The sequence below is a fragment of the Podarcis liolepis genome (genome assembly GCF_965112155.1).
Source record: "Podarcis liolepis genome assembly, chromosome: 8".
In the NCBI taxonomy this organism is placed as follows: Eukaryota; Metazoa; Chordata; class Lepidosauria; order Squamata; family Lacertidae; genus Podarcis; species Podarcis liolepis.
Window position 1 is genome coordinate 28,813,876 of NC_139560.1, and position 19,585 is coordinate 28,833,460.

A 19,585-nucleotide genomic window follows, 5' to 3' on the forward strand; every position below is an offset into this window, starting at 1 on the left:
TTCTGAGACAAACAGATTTATTGTTGTTGTTTTATATACAAAAGCACCTATGTTGCCATCATGCAATACTATCTGAATTGCTTTTTCTAGAAAGCACCAGCTCAAAGCAAGAAGAAAAACAACCCTCCAGAAAATACCTTCTTAACAACTTGAAGAGGTTAAAAAACAACACCACCCTGGCTGTTATTTTCATTCTTTTTCTTGAAAATGTTTTTCAGATTTGAAGCAATAAATTATGGGTGGCACCCAAATGAATCATTCTCTGTTGATTTCAATGGTCTGCTCTGCGAATGATTTAGCTAGGTACCCCCCCTATGTTTACAAACTTAAGTGTTACAACTTAAACACTAAATATATTCAAGTTCTTATATTTTTATTGTTTTGGAGATTTGAGGAGAAAAAAGCAGCCCTTTCCTTAACAGGATAGGAGCCGACTAGTCATACACAGATTATTTCCACTGGAATCAATGTATGCAAGTTAATGACAAATAAGTCCATTTATTTCAGTAGGTCAGATTCAAAGTTGGTATTCTGACATCTGTAAACTACTGACTGCAACGTATTGAAACAGGACATACAAATTTCTTTAGTAGTTTGAAACTTTGAGATATTTCCCATTGCAAAAGTCATCTGAGCATTTAACAAGTGAAATGGGTTTTCGACCAATATTTCATTACGCTAACTTCAATGGCATAAAAATTAACTGCAAAATAATAAAATCAGAAGTTCAGAAAGTGACCTTTTTGACACATCAAAGAAATGATACAAGAAACCCTAAAAATTAAATAGCTCATAATGTTTTCTGGAACCCCCCCCCCCCCAAAAAAAAACCCCACCCTATTTTAGAGTCACCAAGATTACCTACATATTAAACAAAATCCTGGCTGTTCAAAAGATTATTATTTCAAACAAATCGACAGGAAATGAAGTTGTGCAATTAAATAAGAACGCTTCATCCCATACTGTATCCTGTTTGAATGAATGTCTTTAATTTCACCGTCGACAATGAGAAGGATGCAGGGTTAGACTTCCAGGCTGATTTTCTTCACAATTTGGATTTTTAATGACACTTTATACATAGATATGATACAGAAATGCATTCAACTCCTGCTGTGCTCCTCTAGCATTCTTCATTTACAGGTGTGTGTGTGTGTGTGTGTGAGAGAGAGAGAGAGAGAGAGAGAGAGAGAGAGAGAGAGAGAGAGAGAAGAAAGAAAGAAAGAAAGAAAGAAAGAAAGAAAGAAAGAAAGAAAGAAAGAAAGAAATCCTTGAAGACCTTCCCACCCACCCAGATAATTTTCCATAAAAATGGTAGTGTTCACAAAGATTATCGAGAGAGATTCCCCATTCTAATATAGTTAATATTTTCCCAGTGATTTCCCCCCTCTAGAATGTTGATTAACTTTATCTAAATTGTCCTGTTTCATCGCTCAGAATTTCTAGCTCAACAGTACAGATCTTGAGGGAGAACAGCAGGTCGAACACAACGTGAGTGTGGAATCCTGGGTCTTCACAACCGAAGATCATGGGCTTCAGCAAAGATTCTATTGGCATGGAGATCTTACCATCCTGTTATTCAGAGGCTGAAGAGGCCGCCAGTTGTCCACCAAAGCACAATAGGGGTCACCTGCAGCGTTGCTAGATAGGCTACGAAGCTTTTCCATCTACAGAGAAGTAAAGAGATGTGAGGACCAACCTGGAGCCTGGCTAAAAATGAGATGTGTTAAGCACTGAGCAGACACAATTTCTTCAGAAAACTACCAGAGACCGTTTGGGATGTACTTGCAACCAAACATGAAAGGATAAAGCCAGCAGAACCTGCTTCCATGTAAATGACATAATTAAGGCTGAGGGAGGGGCTTCGAGTATGATTTACGTTGTCAAACCCAGCAAACCCGCCAAAGTTCATTTGCGTTTTGTGCACCAACGCAATATTTAACCGAGAGCAGGGGTGGATTTTGGTAATCTTTGGCAATATGGCGCCCTGAGTGAGCCCAAAATTTGGCACACCCAAATGGGTCTTCTCAATTATGGATCTTCTTGATTTTGTGCCCTCTTGGCTTGGAGCCCTGTGTGGGATGCTGCTGAGAAGAAGCCAGGAAAAATGGGGATGGAAATATGAATCAGATGCTCTTTGGTGAGTCTCTTCCCTCCCTGAATGTTTTCTTTTGTCAACAAAATTGAGATACACAGGTTTGTTCATGGCTACAGCAGATAGTGAGAAGAGAGCCTAACCACAAGCCAAACCTTGGCTTAGCTCTGCATGGTACAGGAATATAAAGGACTGGAGAGGACCAAAATGGTTGCAAGCACCTCTTTAGGAGTCAGCACATTCACAATGTCCCAGTAAGCTATAGTTTGGCTTACTGTGTTGTGTAAACCAGGTCTTAGTTTGGGGTTAATCCCCTTGTTACATTGTCAGAAGTTTTCTGAGGTGCATTACAGTGGTGCCTCGCAAGACGAAAAGAATCCATTCTGTGATTCTCTTCGTCTAGCGGTTTTTTCGTCTTGCGAAGCAAGCCCATTGACGGATTAGCGGATTAGCGCTATTAGCGCTATTAGCGGCTTTTAGCGGCTTATCAGCTGATCGGATCAGCTGATAAGCGGCTTAGAGGCTTAGAAAAAGGGGGGGAGGGGAAAAACCCAGCAGGAACTCGCAAGACATTGTCGTCTTGCGAAGCAAGCCCATAGGAAATTCGTTTTGTGAAGCACCTCCAACCCTTTTGTCTAGCGGGTTTTCCATCTTGCGAGGCATTCGTCTTGCAGGGCACCACTGTATAAAGAATATTGGCTTGTTTGATTATGTGGTTGGGTGAACAAATGCAAAAACTGAACTGAAACCCAAGATGATTTTTAGCCTTTACTCATAGTTCTGATACCTCAGCTTTAGAAATGTCCCAGCATTTTCTCATGGCTGTTGTCAGCACTGAATTCGGGCATGTTATTTCTGATTAACAGAGCAAGGCTTTCAGCAAACTGTATGTGGATGTAGTTGACATGAAATACTTGCATAAGAAAAGCTTACCTGGTCCACACTGACGGTGATTGGCTCTTTGAGAATAATCCACGTAACACACTCATCGCAAGGAGGTGTAGTGAAGGAGCCTTGGTAGGTGAAGTAGCTCCGATTTTGAGGGAAAAGGATGGACGGATCAAAGTTTTGAAAAGGAACCTCTTTCCCCTTAAATAAATAAAAAGAGAAGCAATATTATTAAATCCAGTTGAAGATCTAGTTGAGGTCAGGGATAAGCATAACTAACACACACACAAGGGCAAGAGATTTTGGATATAATATACAGTTGGCAGCATGGGGGAAATTATGGAAAGATAACTTAAAATTTACAGCATGTTATACGCTGAAGGAAAATTATATGAAGATGATGTACCGTTGGTACTTAACACCCAGTAAGTTAGCAAAAATGTATAGGATTAACTCAAATGTACGTTGGAAAAGTAAGGGAAAAAAGGGCACCTTTTATCATATGTGGTGGAAATGTAAAAAGATAAAGGAATTCTGGGAAATGATATGTAATGAACTTTAAAAAATGTTTAAAATAACATTTGTTTAAAAGAGCAGAAGCCTTTGTCCTAGGAATTATAGGTGCAGATATACCGAAAGATTTGAGAAGACTAGACTGCTGCTTGCCCAGCAGTGGAAAGAGGAGAAAATGCCGACAAAAGTGGACTGGCAGACAAAATTATTAGAGTGTGCAGAAATGGCAAGACTGACAGGGAAAATCAGAAATCAGGAGGAACAAAGCTTCAGTAGGGAATGGGACAAATGTAGATGTATTTAAAAGAACACTGTAATCATTTCAGTTCTTTGGCAAGCAAAGATTTTGGATATTTTGGAGGACCATGATGTGGAAGAATTATAATATGCAGTTGATTTTTATATATATAAAGAACCCACAAAGGGGGTCAAAAAGTCCTAAGATTTGGAAGATTGATTTTGAAATTTAAATGTGGTAAATGTGAAATTTGTTTTGTAAAACCAATAAAAATTATTTAAAAACAACAACTAACACACATGCTTTTTGTGACCATTTCTCTCCCCCCCCCCACACACAAAATGGGGTGGGAAAGATAAAAAGGATACTCCACTCCAGTTTCTAAATGTAGGAGGAATGCACCCATTCCTTTAACTGTGTGTACACTCATCTGATAGTGGCTGAACCCAGTTCTTGGAAAAGCCACCCTGCTTCTAATCTTCAAGAGCCAAAAGATTTATCTTGCTTCCCTTATGCCCCTTCTACACATCCACTTCTTCAGTAAACCCTTCTCTTATTTCTATTTTAACTTCCACCTGCCTCTCCTGTGTGTGGTCCCTGTGACTGGTTTGACAGGCCCCCTCCTTGTTTCCTTGGCAGATTATAGATGGTTGCTGTTTTGCAAGTGTGATTCAGTTGTACCCTCAAGTTACCTTGGTCTTAATGGCTTCCATTTCTTCAAGAATTCTCTTCATCTCTGGTTTAGGATCTTTCCCTACCTGTGACAGAGAAAGTACAAGATGAATAGCATGGAAGCTTATAAATCACAAATGCAGAATTGATCTTTAACCACCCCATCTGTCTGTTTAATTCTGAGAACATCTTGCACAGAAAAACAGCAAAAACCATGCCTGTTGGGTTTAAAAACAACAGAGAACAACATTTGGAACAATGTGTTTGCTTGACTGTTCATTTTACTTGGTTTGTTGTCACTGAATTATGGTAACATGAATGCAGCAATCTCTCGCTCATCCAACTTTCTACCCTCTGAGGCAAGTCAAGGATTATCTGTACAGATTTTCTTTGGGAATTCGAAGGAAGGGTATAGTACCCTTTCTGTTGTTAAGCCACTTATAAATCAGCTGTTATTAACATAACTATTTCCACTCTTGTTTCTTGCTGTACAAAGTGATATCAAAATGCAAAAATAGTAGGCTCGTCTCTAGTAAGAATACTAAAATGGCACCTGCCACTCATGGTTCCTGCATTGAAAATAATCCGTTTGGGGTCGCTGTTGGGTTTTTGTTTGTTTCGAAAATATGTACCCTGGTTATTTAGAGCACTTCTAGTCCTTCAAAAGAGTTTTCATCAGTTGATCAACTCAATTAATCATCTAGGACTGCAACCCTAAACTCATTTCCTAAAAGGTCTTGTTGAATTTAGGTGAATTTACTTCCAAGTAAGCATGCACAGAGGTTACTTCATAACAGAAAAAAGCTGTGGGTTTCTAATTCTTATGTGATAAGAAGCACAGTGGGGATGATTTAAATGAACTGCTTGACAGATTGTCCGTCTGATATGTGTGTTAATTGTGTTCTGTTGGTATAATAAACTGTGGTGTGGTGGAAGAAGTGCTCAGGCGAAGACAGCTCCAGCACTTTTTTTCAGAGCAGGATCGTCAGTGTCATCTGCCACAGTGCCAGGGTAATTAAACAGATTCTCAGGCAAACAAATGTAGTGATAATGGGGCTTTCAAGTATATTTGTGACTGAGTCACATGGTGGCAGTCAGAGAATGAGAAAAATAATTTTCTTCTCTTCTCTGTTATGGAGCAGACAGTTTCAACGGCAACAAGTTATTTGCAAAATCTTTGCATTTCAACTGGCTGAAGCTCAATGTGTATTACAAGCAGAACCTATACTGCCGGGAAATTGTACATAAGATTCTAATTATGCTATGGACTGCTGTTCCCTTGTGCAAACACACACACAAAGGATCAGTTTAGCTGTCTGAATTTTTGGACTCTCCTTAAGGGTGTGGCTGGGGGTGCTGTCATGATGAACTCTTGTACTTCTTTGCTGAGACCCCACTGGTAACAAGGCAGTCCAGACATAGCAGAATCACACTTGCACATTCATGCAATACTGAGGTAGTGTGAGTGATATAAAAGGACATTGTTTCAGATAGACATAGAATGGTAGAGTTGGAAGGGACCACAAGGACCACCTAGTCCAACCCCCTGCAACGCAGGAATCTTTTGCTCAGTGTGGCACTCAAACCCATGACCCTGAAATTAAGAGTCTCACGCTCTACCGACTGAGCTACCTAGACAGCAAGATTGCCAGGTATAATATGTGTAAGAAAAGATAGAGCTTACTTTCAGAAGAATAGCCAAGATAGCCACACCATCAGTTTTTCTCAGAGAATCTGCATAATTGCTATACTTAGGATACCAGTGCACCAAATGAATCTGGAAACAAGGAAAATCTATTATACTAGGGACTCTGCCCATGCTTGCTCACCCCCCACATTAACCCCCTAGAGCCTCCCATTCCCACCCCCATGAAACTACTAAACTTTCACCTTCCAAACCCCATTACTGAATAATAAAAATAATAATACCTTTATTGTCATTGTACAACCTGTGTACAATGAAATTAACGAGCCTCCCTTCCCCCACCCACCCAAACACTCAATCTATTATCAAACAACACACCTCCTCGCAAGTCAATTTCACTATGTTATTTTCCGTTCAACAGCCTAACAGCCCACGGATAGAAGCTATTTTTTAGCCTGTTGGTACGGCTGATTATACTTCTATATCTCCTGCCCAAGAGTAGAAGATTAAAGAGGTGATGACAGGGGTGTGGTGTGAGTCATCCTGAAGCCACTTCTCTCTTCTATTCTGCAGTCCTGCACTGAACCTGGCTGAACTTTCACCCTCCATCTTTGGAATAATAATAATAATAATAATAATAATAATTTTATTATTTATACCTCACCCATCTGGCTGAGTTTCCCCAGCCACTCTGGGTATCTTACAGCACATAAAAATATTGTAAAACATTAGACATTTCCTGATACAGGGTTGCTTTCAGATGTCTTCTAAAATATGATTACCAGATATTTTTTTCAATGAATCCAGGGACACTTTTATTTTTATTTTTTTGAAGCTGAGTAGCTACAGGGAGTCAGCAGTGGGGATGGTGAGGCAAGAGACCCTGGGCCCAAGCACACATGCACATTGTATAAAGGTGCAAAGCCCTTCTTTTGCACCCTGTGAAATATAAATGCACAAAGTTTTTTAAAAACTGGGCAATGGCCGCCCACCCGCAACTCCCGAGCCTCCCCCAAGCAGTCAAAACAAAGGGGGAAGGGGGCAGGAGATCTGTACCGCCGGACACCCCCAGTTTCCCTTTGGCAGTGGTGTCGGCAGCAGCAGTCATATGCGCACATCATATGGGGACTTCCAGCAAGGAAAAATGACGGGCACCATGGCAGTGGGAAGCAAGCAGCTCCTGATGCCAGCCAGAGCCAACTGCGCTACCAGGTTGCCTCTGGGCTGCTGAGGCTGCCGCTGCCACATTTCCCGGGGACAGATTTGCAAATCCAGGGACTGTCCCTGGGAACTGGGGACATCTGAGTAACCCTCAGATGTCCCTAAAATTGAGATAGTTGCTTATGGGAGGGTGTTCTACAGGGCGGGTACCACTACCAAGAAGGCCCTCTGCCTGCTTCCCTGTAACTTCACTTCACGCAGTGAGAAAATCGCCACAAGGCCCTTGGAGCTGGACCTCAGTGTCTGGGCTGAATGATGGGGGTGCAGCCGCCCCATTGCACACAGAACACCCCAATTGTAAGTTCCTGCATCTTCCTGCTACCACACATTGCAACTCCTAAGCACCCTTTTCACCTTCTTCCCAGCTATGAAGTCGCTATCTCCTCCTATTCTTCAGATACTTTCACACCCCTCCTTTTTATCTTCTCAACCCCATAAGCGTGCCTCCTATTCTCTTCCTTTTTTGCACACCCCATTTTCACAGCATCCTGTTCTCATGGGGGGGGGACCAGGTGGCTGTGAAAGACCCATGAGCAGGATCTGATCACAAGAGCCCTCTCCCCATCTGAGGTTTCCAGAAACTGGCATTCAGAAGCAGAAGGTCTCCAACCATGGAAGGCAGAGTATGGTTAGCAGCCATTGGTAACTTTATCCTCCATGATGCATTCTCTAGCACACTAAGACTCACCTCTCCTGCATGCCTTGTTGCATCAATCACATGCTCCGAGCCTTTGTCATCTGTAGAACCCCAGTGGATGAGAAGCTGACGCAGCCGGTAAGTACCCTGAAGTGGCCCTCCCCTGAGCACTGCAACAAATAGGTCTCGATTAAAAGAAGGCTTTTCTGGGCTGAAACAAAAATGGACAACCATGAACTGCATGGGCCTTTTCTTTTAAGGTTGATGAGCACCTCTTGCAAATATGGCTGAAGTCAGAGAGGTCATCTCATCTTCTATCACCTGACACCCTGGGGCAGCTGCCACGGCCCCAGCCACACTGCCACGGCCTATTGCTGACACTTCAATCAGCACTGGATGACAGGGGATCGACCAGCGGCTAGCCACCATTTAAATTTCCTGCAAAGCCCTGAAGCAATGCCACATTGTGGGCATGGTGACAAAATAAAATGGCAGCTAAACCCAGCTTCCTGGAGCACTGCTGTTGCATTTGCCAATTAAGCCCAACAAGATCCACTGATGGTCAAGTGGTCCCCTCAGACCTGGAGCCATACCTGGTGCCTACCGCATTGTTATTACTACTCTGCCATCACTATAGTGTTCGTAGAAATTAATGTTACTTGAATAAATGGTTGACCTTACAGAGAGGCTGTATGTACTTTTGTTGCCCAGGAAAATCTTTTAATAAAAACAATTAATAATGATGGTTGGCCTTCTCATAGCTTGGGAGTTGTCCAAAATTACACATAAACAAGGTTCAGATTTATCATCATCATATTGTTGTTGTTGTTGTTTATATGCCGCCCATCTGACTGGGTTGGCCCAGTCACTCTGGGTAGCCCCCAACAAAATATTAAAAACACAATAAACATAAAGCATTAAAAACTTCCCTATACATTCATAGCAACCTTCTTTGGTGGGTTTCTTTCCCATACACTAATATAAATCTTCAAAGCAGCCCCAAGACATCAAACATGTGAACAGGAGCTACCAATAGCAAAACTCCATAAAGCCTCAGGGAAGACTGGAAGGTTATACATGCAAAGGGACACACATTTATTCCCCTTTCCTTGAGTTCAAAGCCAATCTAAAGGTTTAGAGCTGGGGAGTGGTATAACTTTCTAGGATTATATCACTTTAAAATGAGTCAGGAATGGCTCTCCCTGCTGCTGTTTTAAAATCCCTACAAATGAAAAGCTGCCATGTCAGGAAGATTGCCAGATTAAACTGGCACCCTTCTCCCAGGCATCCTAACTCTACAGTTTGCTGTTGAAGGACAATAATTTGATCTCCATATGCATTCTAAAGTGGTACAGTCCCAAGAGGACACATGTCTGTTTGTTTAGTGGTCTTCGGATTTGATTTTTAAAAAACCTCTTGGTCATGATATTTTGCCAATTGTAAGAACTCAAGTGTGCACCTAGTGATTATTTATTTGTGGGTTTTTAAGCTGCCTTGCAGGACACACTGTGCACATGATTTATGAAAGAATACATAGTGAACTACAAAGCAGAAACAATAAAAACACAGCAGTTAATTAAAGTGGGTCAAAATTAAAAAGTCTAAAGAGTTCTCTTCAGTGTCAGTCATGATAGAGCACTGCTGTACATATTTCCTTGAGGAGGGAATTCCACAAACACAGTGTCATCGTGAAGCATGAGGTTTACCAGTAGCACTGCTGGTGGCAATTAAGAACAGGAATTCTTGGTTGAGAACAATAATAGCTCACACTTGTCACTTATGAGTTAATTACATGTCACTCTGTGGGCATCAAGTGAAGCTGAGCCTTTGCCCAAAATTCACACCCCTCACCCATCTATAAATAGGCCCTGACTTCTATCTCAATGAAGAACCAGTTATAATGGCAAGGAAGGTACATTTCACATCACAGGAAATACTTCTAAAGTTCCTTCAAATAACCAATGTAGTTATTGACTAAAATTCCTTTCTCTTATCACACACAAGTGTGTAATTTAATATTGCGGTGCTCCCCCCTTAAAATAAACAAAAACAAAAAAAATGGGGGGCGGCAAGTGTCTGTTTCCTTCCAAACATGCCAATCAACCCCAAACTGCTGTGAAGTATCTTGAGCTCCCAAGTGCTGACTGTATGCTTCATACCATAAGAGAAGATGCTTGTGTGAGGGGTGCCCTGTGTAGTTCAAACAACTACAGTCAACCTGAAAAAGGAGAGGTCGAAATTAGAGCTGTTCTGAAATGGCACCTGAAAATTCACCCCCCTGTTTTTATTGGTGCAGAAATGGTGGGAGGTGCCTAGTTTCTCCAGTGGGAGGAGAATTTGCCAAGACTTTTTCAGGGAGCTTACCATTAGCAATGACAGCAACACAGCTTATTTCATTTCCCCACAAGGTTTTGTTTGTTTTGTTTTGTTTTTGCAACTGTGTTGTCAGCCTGGCTACAATCTTATTGACTCCACAGTGCCACAGACCCAATGTCATCCCAGCAACTGTGCCCACACCTTTTGTGCATTGGGTTGGCATGTGAAGGAACTCCCGTTCACAGTATCCCTTGCATACTAGCTGTGTGCTGCTGCCCATGGCACGAGTGGGGCTAGCTTACATAAGTGTTGTGGTCTTCCTCATAAATCCTCTCAGTGCATGGGTTGTCTGAACCTCCCTAGAAGGCCATCACTCATAGTGTGGATACATGCGAAGTCTTCTATGTCGCTTTTAGCTCTGTGCACACAATATTTTGAAAGCACATTTGGAACACTTCCCCCCCCCCCAAAGAATTCTAAGTAGTTTGCTAAGGGATGCCAGAAATTGTAATTCTGTGAGGGCTAAATTACTGTGCCTAGAATTATTTAAGAGAAAGAAGGCGCTTCATATGTGCTTTGAATGTATAGTGTGTACAGCCTCTGCCTTTGCTCAAAAGTGGGACTGCTGGCTCTTAAAGCACCATAGCAACTTGCAAAGCTCTTTGACCAGAGATCATAGCTAAACCAGAGTAACTAGCATGAGCAACAATGCCTCTATCATACCTCCACCAGCTCTCTGAAGAAGTTATCACCTGTTTCTAGTTACATTCCACCCAGTATGAAACCCCATCTCCAACTCTGACCATCCTGCTTTTGCTTAAGAATAAAGGAGTTGCAACAGAACAGGTTTCCTACTACGAAAACGTCAAATGCCCATCTGCCAACTATTCTACAGTGGGAAATTCATATACGTTTTTCTTAGTTATTCCTTATGGCATTGTTTCACTGAAGAAGAACCACCTATATTTCACGACCACAAGATTTAGGAATAACCACTAACTTGGTCAGCTTAAAAATGAGATAGGACAAATTCAAGGACTATGATCCATGATGACTCTGAAAACCAGCTGCTGTGGGGCATGTGTCCTAGTTGTGAGCCCCCAATAGGTAGTCTGCTGTTGGGGCAGAATGTTGGACAAGATAGACATCTGGTGAGATGCAGCAAGATTCTTCTTCTGGTAATAAGCAATCTTTCTCCATTATGGGTTTTTGTTTTCACCCTACAAAACAGATTTTTGTGCATGGATCTGTTGATTATACCCTTGTGGTGTGAATGCAAGTGTGTGACGGCATAGTCACATCAGCAAAAAACAAAAAAAAACCTGGAGCTGGCAGTTTATAATCTCTACTGTAAAAACAATGGAAGAAAATGTCTATTCTACCCAGTAGGTTGCTAGATTCCTTTTTTTTCACAAGGCAGATGCCACTGGGAGCCAGGTAAAAACAAAATCTATCAGGCAAGGAATGTTAGCCCTGTTTATATATAGTTATGGGGGAGAGCAGGTCTTATTGACGCAAAGCCTCACCTGTTGCCAGATTTATAGTGACAGGTGATAATCCACAAGTGAAAACAATGAGGCCAAGTTTTCCCCAAGATACAAAATGATGGCTTTGCCATGCTGTTTTAGGATAAAAACAAAGTGACAGTAGAGCACAGTTGGCTATGTCAGTAATGATGCATCAACAGGTCCATAAATAAATAAACATTTGGTCGGCAGACTGTTTTGGCATATTCTTTGTCATTATTGTTAATAAAGTCAGCTATGTGTGTTTGACAATGTGCAATTATATGGCTTGCATTTCCAAGAAGGGAATTTTTCACCTAAAGCAAAACAACTGTCAATAGCAATGAGGCTTTTATTCTATGAAAGTTTGGAAGGGAGACCTCACAGTGTCTACAAAGAGTGTGGAACTTTTGGAAAACAGGGTGTTCTGCAAGAGAACCTCCTTCCTGACCTGCAATGCCCCTGTCCCACTGTTGTAACCCTGGGTCCCCTGAGATACTAAACTTGTCTTTATTTGCAACCTAAAAAGGGAAAGGAACCCAAGTTTCCAGAGCCAGAAAGCTGATAACCCAATGTACTGTAGCAATCCCAGAAGGCCTTTGTTTGAACAACGTTCAAGTTCTTTGACCTCCAGCAATAGCATGGAATTTCAAAGTTAATGCTAACACAGATCTTAAATCCTTTTGTGCTGGAGCACTGCTGGTCTCATGTCAGTGATTGATATCCTATGTGCTGGAATACCCAGGGATAAAGGCTGTGTTAAGCACAGGGCAAAAGGCTTAACGTTGACTTTTCTTTCTTTAGTTGGTATGGGGATGCCTGCACAAAGCAGCACCCCCGCGCCTCAGCTGTGTCAATTCTTCTCATTCTGACTTGTATCCAGACGTACCCACACAGAAATAAATCACCAGCAACAAAAAGCAGTTATGTAAAGATCTCAAAGGCCCATATAAAGTGCGGGTGGCCTGGCTGTCATGGCTTCATGACAAATGAGGACACTCAGACACTGAAATTGATAGCGAAATTCCCACTAGGGTGATTGTGGTGTCCCCAAAGCCAGGACCTGGAACTCGATGCTCTGGTACACACGCCAAAGTTAGGGTTTCACAACTACTATAAGTAGGACAACATCACAAAAGATGAACATTACATCAGTGCGGCAGTAACATCAGGGGGAAAAAACCACTGCAAGCAGATATAATGTCACCAATGTTTAGGATCAGCATCCTTAAGGTCCTAATTCTTAAATATCCAAAGCAGTTTCATCAAGTCCCTTGGAGAGCAATTATCCAAAGCATCCCTTGAGGATTACAGCTTAACAGTACAATTAAAACAAACAAACATAAAAAATTACTTAGCCTAGAGTAAGTTATGGCTCTACAAACCAAAGCCAGACAGGTGTCAGTCTTCCGACATTTTTTAAGTTGAATGGACTCAGAGCTTTCATCAGGAGTAAAGGAAACTTTCATGGTTTCATTTGACTTCACCCCTCCAGTGATGTACTGAGGAAGCCCTCCAGATTTTGCTGAACAACTCCCACCAGTCCCAGCTGGCATTACCAATGGCCAGTGATGAAGAGAATTGTGGTCCAGCAACATTTTGAGGGCCGTAAGTGAGCCATTGCTGGCAATGACTAAGGGAGGGTCACCACCTGAAGTGGTTTGTGAATGGCAGACATACAGCTGAAAGCATGATGATGAGCAATGCATAGCCTCCATCACAATACAGTGAATGAATGGTGCTGAATCTACAACCCTACTGCTATTATCATATTTGGAACAGGACATCGTGGACTATCTATTCTATGGTTTGTACTATGTTCTCAGTCTGAACTGTGGAGTACATCTGATGAGACCAATGAGCTCTTACACCACTATTTTAGAGACAGGGAATTAGACGCACGGATGATACATGTACAAAAGTCTCAACCTCTTCTGAATATTCAAACTGGCCTTCAGAAGTAGGTTTAAGCTTGGTAAAACCAAATTCCCACAGCAAATATGTCCACAGCAAATATCTGTGTCCCTGTGATATTATTGTCCAGGCCAAAGGCTACTGCTTGTTCTCTGCATTTTAATGCAGGTCACTCATATTTTGTGCATAATGCATAGGGCGGAGGGGGGGGGGGCATTCATTTAAGTAATTAAGTAATACACATTGCCATCTAAATATTTAAAAACCCTTCAGGTCCAGAGTCTAAAATTTCCTAACTGGACCATCAGAAGGCGGAAGAGCTATCACACAAGCGTATCACAAAAGCATTTCACCATCTTCCCTGGCTTGTAATCTATTTCTAGGTCCAATTCAAGGTGTTGGTTTTGAGTGTTAAGGCTCTTTATAACGTGCAACCAGGGTACTGAAAAAATGGCCTCTCCCCACCTGAACTTAGCCAAGGGTAGTCTTATGGTGCCCTCCAGGGCTGACTCACCCATGAATTGGGGTGATGCAGCTGCTTTAGGTGGCAGAAGCCTCTGCTGGCACCCCATTCGTGCCACTGCCTCCACCACTGGTGAAGAAGTGGTACCAGCAGGAGTGTCGATTTCCAGCAAGATCTCACCAAAATCTCATGGAGCACAAGAGAGCTCACAAAATTTCAGCGAGATTTTGCCATAAATAGCTGCCGATTCCAGCACCACTTTTCTGCTGCCACCAGTGGAGGCGGGCATCACAGAGGCAGTGCCAGCGGAGGCAGAGCAGAGTGGGACGTCATTTCCCTCCCCCTGCCTATTGACTCTTCTGGCTGGGCCTGATGGGAACCGGAGTTCAAAAACATCCAGCACACACCATGTTGGCTACCCTTGAACTCACCAGACTTTCGAGTTACTCTTTGGAGTCCTTTCTCTGATTGCCACCCACCCAGAGTGTGCTGTGGTGGGGGAGAGGGACTTTTCCATGGTGGCACCACAACTGTGGAGTGTCCTCCTCACAGAACTTCCCCTAGCACCTATCTTGATGTCATTTTCATGCCTAGCAAAGACTTCTTCATTGTTCTGTGCTTCTAATCTATCTTAACTTCAGGCTGTTTTTATAAAGCTGCCCTGCCACTGTAAATCAATAAATCAAATAAATATATACATTGCTTAAGACCCCTGCATGCAAAAAAGTATGAAGTAGCAGAGGGTCTCTGCCACCTCCCCCCAGAAAGATATTAGTAAGTTGAATGATCCCTTCCTGACTTCATTTTGCAGGGGTGCATACTGGTTAACTAAAAGTATTTGTAAGAGATAAAACTCAAAGTTACCTGAGCGATCGAAAGTGTCATCAAATGTAACACGGCAAGTTTTCCCAGTGTTCATTATGGTCTTAGCTGCACCTGGATCGTAGCCAGTAAACCAAGGCAATAGAGCAGGGTCTTTGTAGACATCCTTGGTCAGGATTGCAACAGGTGACTGATTATTCCCTTTAGCCATTGGGTATGTTTCATGCCAGCGATCTGGCCCTAAGGGGGAAAGACAATAAGAGAGCGTCATGTTCTGAATATAAGCTATAAGTCCTGCAAACACTGCGTGGTACCCACTTTCATATTTGCTTAGCGTTTGGCACAAACTTTAGTATCTTGCTCAGCTATACAGGACCATGGTAAATTAGTAAGAAAGAATGGGCCGATTAACTTAAATTTAAAGATTGACAGCTGCAGTCATATATACCCTTAGCTGGTGAACTTAGTGGCACTTACTTTTGAGTATATGTGCAGAACTGTGCTGGAAGAAACACAGCACATTCCCCTCCCCCTCCCCCTTGCCATCATGGATTTTGATGATGATTATGATGGTAAGATTTCTTATCCATCCTTCACGACAAGATCCCAGGGCAGTTTACCACGCATTAAAAATACAGTAGTTAAAATAGTTAAAACATACTACAATCAAGAGAATAGGGTGGGTTCTAGTGCATATACCTCAGGTGTCAGACGCTAGGATAGAGAGTTATTTATTATTTTATTGCATTGCATTGATATCTCACCTTTTTAATCCATAGATTAATCCCCACAACAACCTTGTGAGTTAGGTTAGACTGGGAGGATCTGTAGGGAAGGAGGTTGTCTTTCAGATATTTAGGGTGTAAGTTGTTTAGGGCTTCAAACACTAATGTGAGTAGTTTGAACTGGACCCAGAAACAAACTGGCATCCAGTGCAGCTGTTTTAAAACAGGAGTTATAGGAGTTCTAAATACTGGCTGGGGCTTCAATCTGACTGCTGCATCTTGGACCAGTTGAAGTTTCCAAGGAGTGCCCCATATGGAATGCATTCCACTCATCCAGTCTAGACGTTACCAGCACATGGAGTGCAGTGACCAAGTCTTCTTTGTGCAAAAGACACCATAGATGGCCAACCAGACGTAGCTAGAAAGAGGCACTCCTGGTCACCAAAGACATCTGAGTCCCAAGTGACAAAGTTGGATCCAGGAGTACCTCTAAGCTATGAACCTGCTTCTTCCAGGGGACTATAACCCCATCCAGAACAGGCAGCCTCCTGCCTCCCAGATTAGAGAACTCAGAACATGTAACACTTTTGCCTTTTCAGGATTCAGCTTCAGTTTATTTGCCAACCTCCAGCTCTTAACTTTCTCCAAGCACCCATCTAGCACTTCTGCTGCCTCTCCTGATTCAGATAGAACAGAGAGCAAGAGTTGGGTATCATTTGCAAATTAGCAGCACCTCACTAGGAGTCTCCTGAAGACAGATCCCAGTGGTTCAGATAGATGTTAAAAAGCTTGAGGGACAAGACAGAAGCCTGCAGGATGGCACAGGGCAACTCCCATGTCACTGAATGATTGCCCCACATAATTGCTTTCTGGAAACAGCCCTGCAGGCAGGAGCAGAACCACTGAACTGCAACTTCCAAAGTTTTCTAAGTTATCCTCACAACTTCCCCGCAATTTAAGTTAGGCTGCAAAGAGCAAGAACAAAATGACTCCTCTTCTAAATGACTCCTCTTCTAAAGCAGGCTGTGGAAGTGAAGAAAGCTTGGAGTAACCGGGAATGAATTTCTGTGTGGAAAGACTGTGAGCTCCCATTCGGTTCTGGTACTCAAAACCCTGGGTTTCCAGTAACAACAACAAACAGTCTGTAGCCTAGCTATTCCTGCTCTATGTACAACACCTTGAGTACAGTGTTAGAAACTGAAATATGAAAGCTAGGAGCTAAATGGCACCTTAAACCTAAGTTATGGGTGCAATAACAGGATGTCTAGACACACTTTTTATAACAGGAATACAAAGCTGAAAATGAATGAACTGCAGCTAAAATCTTATGTTCATTTTTCACATGGTCTGGTTATCACCTGAAGACTTCAAAAAAACAAAGCCATGCTTCCCCTGCTGGCCCCTTGAATATTCTTAAGAGGGTCCCTTCTCCAGTCTTCAGAGAGTAACTGGAAGTGGGGAGGCAGAAAAAGGTCCTCCTTTCCTTCCACTCTGCAGACAAGCCCTGAATTCTCCCTACACCCCCTTTCCTTCATATAAATATATCTTTTTGGCACCACAATTAACACGTAAAGGCCTGTACAACTGATGACACCCACTTCACAAACCTAGACTTAAGGGTCCTCCAATGACCCCACTCCAAAATTCGTTTTGATTTTAAGCATCACTCTGAGAGTCTGAGGTAGGTAACACTTTAACACGCACTACTTAAACCATCATAACTAACTGGGTAGTATATTTCAAATTAAAAGCACATCTTACATTAAAAGTACATTAAACAAGGCAACTAAAACCTAAACAAAACATGTTGGGTTTCAAAAGGAAAGGAAAGAAAGTTCTCAGGTCCCCAATCCATACACGATTTGCTTGGGAGGAAGCCCTGTTGAACTTGGTTGGAATTTACTTTTGGGTAACAGTGGCAATTTTAATCTGAAATCTTAGGCGCAGTACTACGCCCAGAGCTCAGAAACTGCTCAAGTTTATGAAATTTCCTGTCGCAAAACGCGCCTAGAACAATGGGAGTTTTGAACGCTGCTTGAGTACTGTAGAAGAAAGGTGGGGTGTAAAATTAAATATATGGGATGAGAGAGAGAATTTTACTTAGCTATTTCTACAAAATTTAGCCTGAAAGCATAAATGAAAGCACGGAAAGGCTAGCTTTGATAAGTGCCACGTTGCTTTGTTACAGAGTGCATTCTTGTATACAGGATATCCCAGCTTCAATCCTTCGAAGCTTCAGCCTCCGGTTAAAAGTTAGACTCGGGAAGCAGATGATGGGAACCCTGGAGAAACACTGCCAGTCAGGGCAGACAATAATAGAGGGACAAATATTCCGACCCATCATAAGTCAGCTTCCTGCATACGTGTAAAAATATGTCAGATCAGTCCCCGAATTTTGCTTATTTGTTGGTTGCGTTGAACTGGGTACCAGCCAGTTCTGCGTAGCAGAATGAAAGTGAATTCGGTGTTGGTTTTTTAATGGTCTTTTAGTGGTGAGTAGTGCGGGTAAAATGCACCAGAAAGCATGCAAACAATTGCTTCATGCAACATACAACCTCCCTGCAAACTTTGTGCTTGCAAATCAGGATGAATAGAAGCTACCTCCATCTTCTTTGAGGGAGAAACATGGGGACCTGTTGGCCCTCCAGATGTCTTTGGTCTCTAAATCCCACCAGCCCCAGCCAACATGGTCAGGGGTGATGGAAGCTGCATGCAGTCTGGGATAGCTCCGTTAGTAGAACAGGAGTCGCTTAATCTCAAGGTTGTGGGTTCGAGTCCCACATTGGGCAAAAAGATTCCTGCATTTGGACTAGGTGATCTTTGTGGTTCCATCCAACTCTACAATTCTGTGATCTGCAGGAAAGCCACGTCCCCATTCCTACTTTCAGGCGGCAAGGACATCTGTGCCAGCTGAAAGACCTCAATAGCTGCCCGAAAAGCTGGTGCCCAATTGTGCTAACCAGCGGGGGAAAGGCCATCAACAGAACATACCAAGACTGACCCCAAAGCCCTGGGAATCCAATATAGAAAGAGATACTATTCATGGGGAGCTCCATCGAAAATAAATACCGGGCACCGGTGGGCAAGGAGCAGCTTCTGCAGCCGGTGAGAGATGCTCGTTCCCGTTAGCGTAACTGCGCTGCATCTCCTACCCGCTCCCCTCTTACGCGGGGAGGAGGGCGCCGCCGTGGGAAGCCGCAAACTCCGGCTCCCCACGAGAGACCCGCGCCCCACTCACCATTGTCCTTTAAATAGCCCCACGGCTGCAAGCTCATGATCTCCGACGGGACGGTTCGCGCTGCGGCTCCTCCGGCTGCGGTGGCCGCGACCGTCCCCTGCCAGGGCCATTTATAGGGCTCGGCCGAGTCCAGCCCTTAGACAGCAGAGGGGCGATGCTCGCCGGGGGCTGTGGGCGGAGAGGGAGGAGGAGCCCCCGGCGGGCGGGAGCCCTCGAGGGTGCGGGGAAACGGGACAGGGCGAGGCCGGCAGTGCAGTCCAAGCGACAGGGATCTTCTCTCTCTTCCCCCCCTCTTTATTCGCCTCTATTCAGAAATAGTTGTGGGGTCTTGGACATTGGAAGGGGATTGAATGGCTGTCGCTAAATTCAAATTATTTCTCAAGCGAGGCATTGTAGTGCCTTTTAATCTTCTAGACATTCCTCCCTTTTATTGGATATAAGGCGGGAAGCATCCTTTCGATTCAAAGGAGCTTTTATAAATGGGAGACGTCAGGTGAAGATAGGAAAATTGAGAGCTGACGCTTATACTGCCATTTGACGTTTATGCTGTAATTTGAACTGGGCAGTTTCCCTGTTTTGCCCAAAACTTATTATGTGAAGTTATTTCCACGCTGAGAGTTTTTAGCAGCACTGTGTACTCATGGTTCACCCTAGCTACATAACTTTAACATTTCAGCAGGTATTCCCCACCCCCAT

General features: G+C 43.1%; 1 protein-coding gene across 1 annotated transcript; it reads right to left on the minus strand.

Annotated features, from left to right (window-relative positions):
• On the minus strand, positions 1-19,043 carry LOC310713371 (carbonic anhydrase 3-like). The gene is made up of 7 exons (XM_083517426.1): positions 18,890-19,043; positions 14,969-15,166; positions 7,958-8,076; positions 6,088-6,180; positions 4,424-4,489; positions 3,026-3,181; positions 1-1,664 (listed from the first exon to the last, which is right to left on the minus strand). Exons 1-7 carry the CDS (start codon positions 18,924-18,926, stop codon positions 1,545-1,547), a joined length of 789 nt encoding a protein of 262 aa, XP_083373552.1. The 5' UTR covers positions 18,927-19,043; the 3' UTR covers positions 1-1,544.
• Positions 19,044-19,585: the final 542 nt, after the last annotated feature.

What these genes read in the sequence shown, in the direction of transcription:
- LOC310713371 (XM_083517426.1), bottom strand. Translation starts at nt 18,926, where the DNA reads ATGAGCTTGCAGCCGTGGGGCTATTTAAAGGACAATG. An exon ending in TGACACTTTCGATCGCTCAG is followed by an intron (nt 8,077 to 14,968) that starts GTAACTTTGAGT and finishes TATTTGTTGCAG; the next exon opens with TGCTCAGGGGAGGGCCACTT. An exon ending in TGGAAGCCATTAAGACCAAG is followed by an intron (nt 3,182 to 4,423) that starts GTAACTTGAGGG and finishes TATTTATTTAAG; the next exon opens with GGGAAAGAGGTTCCTTTTCA.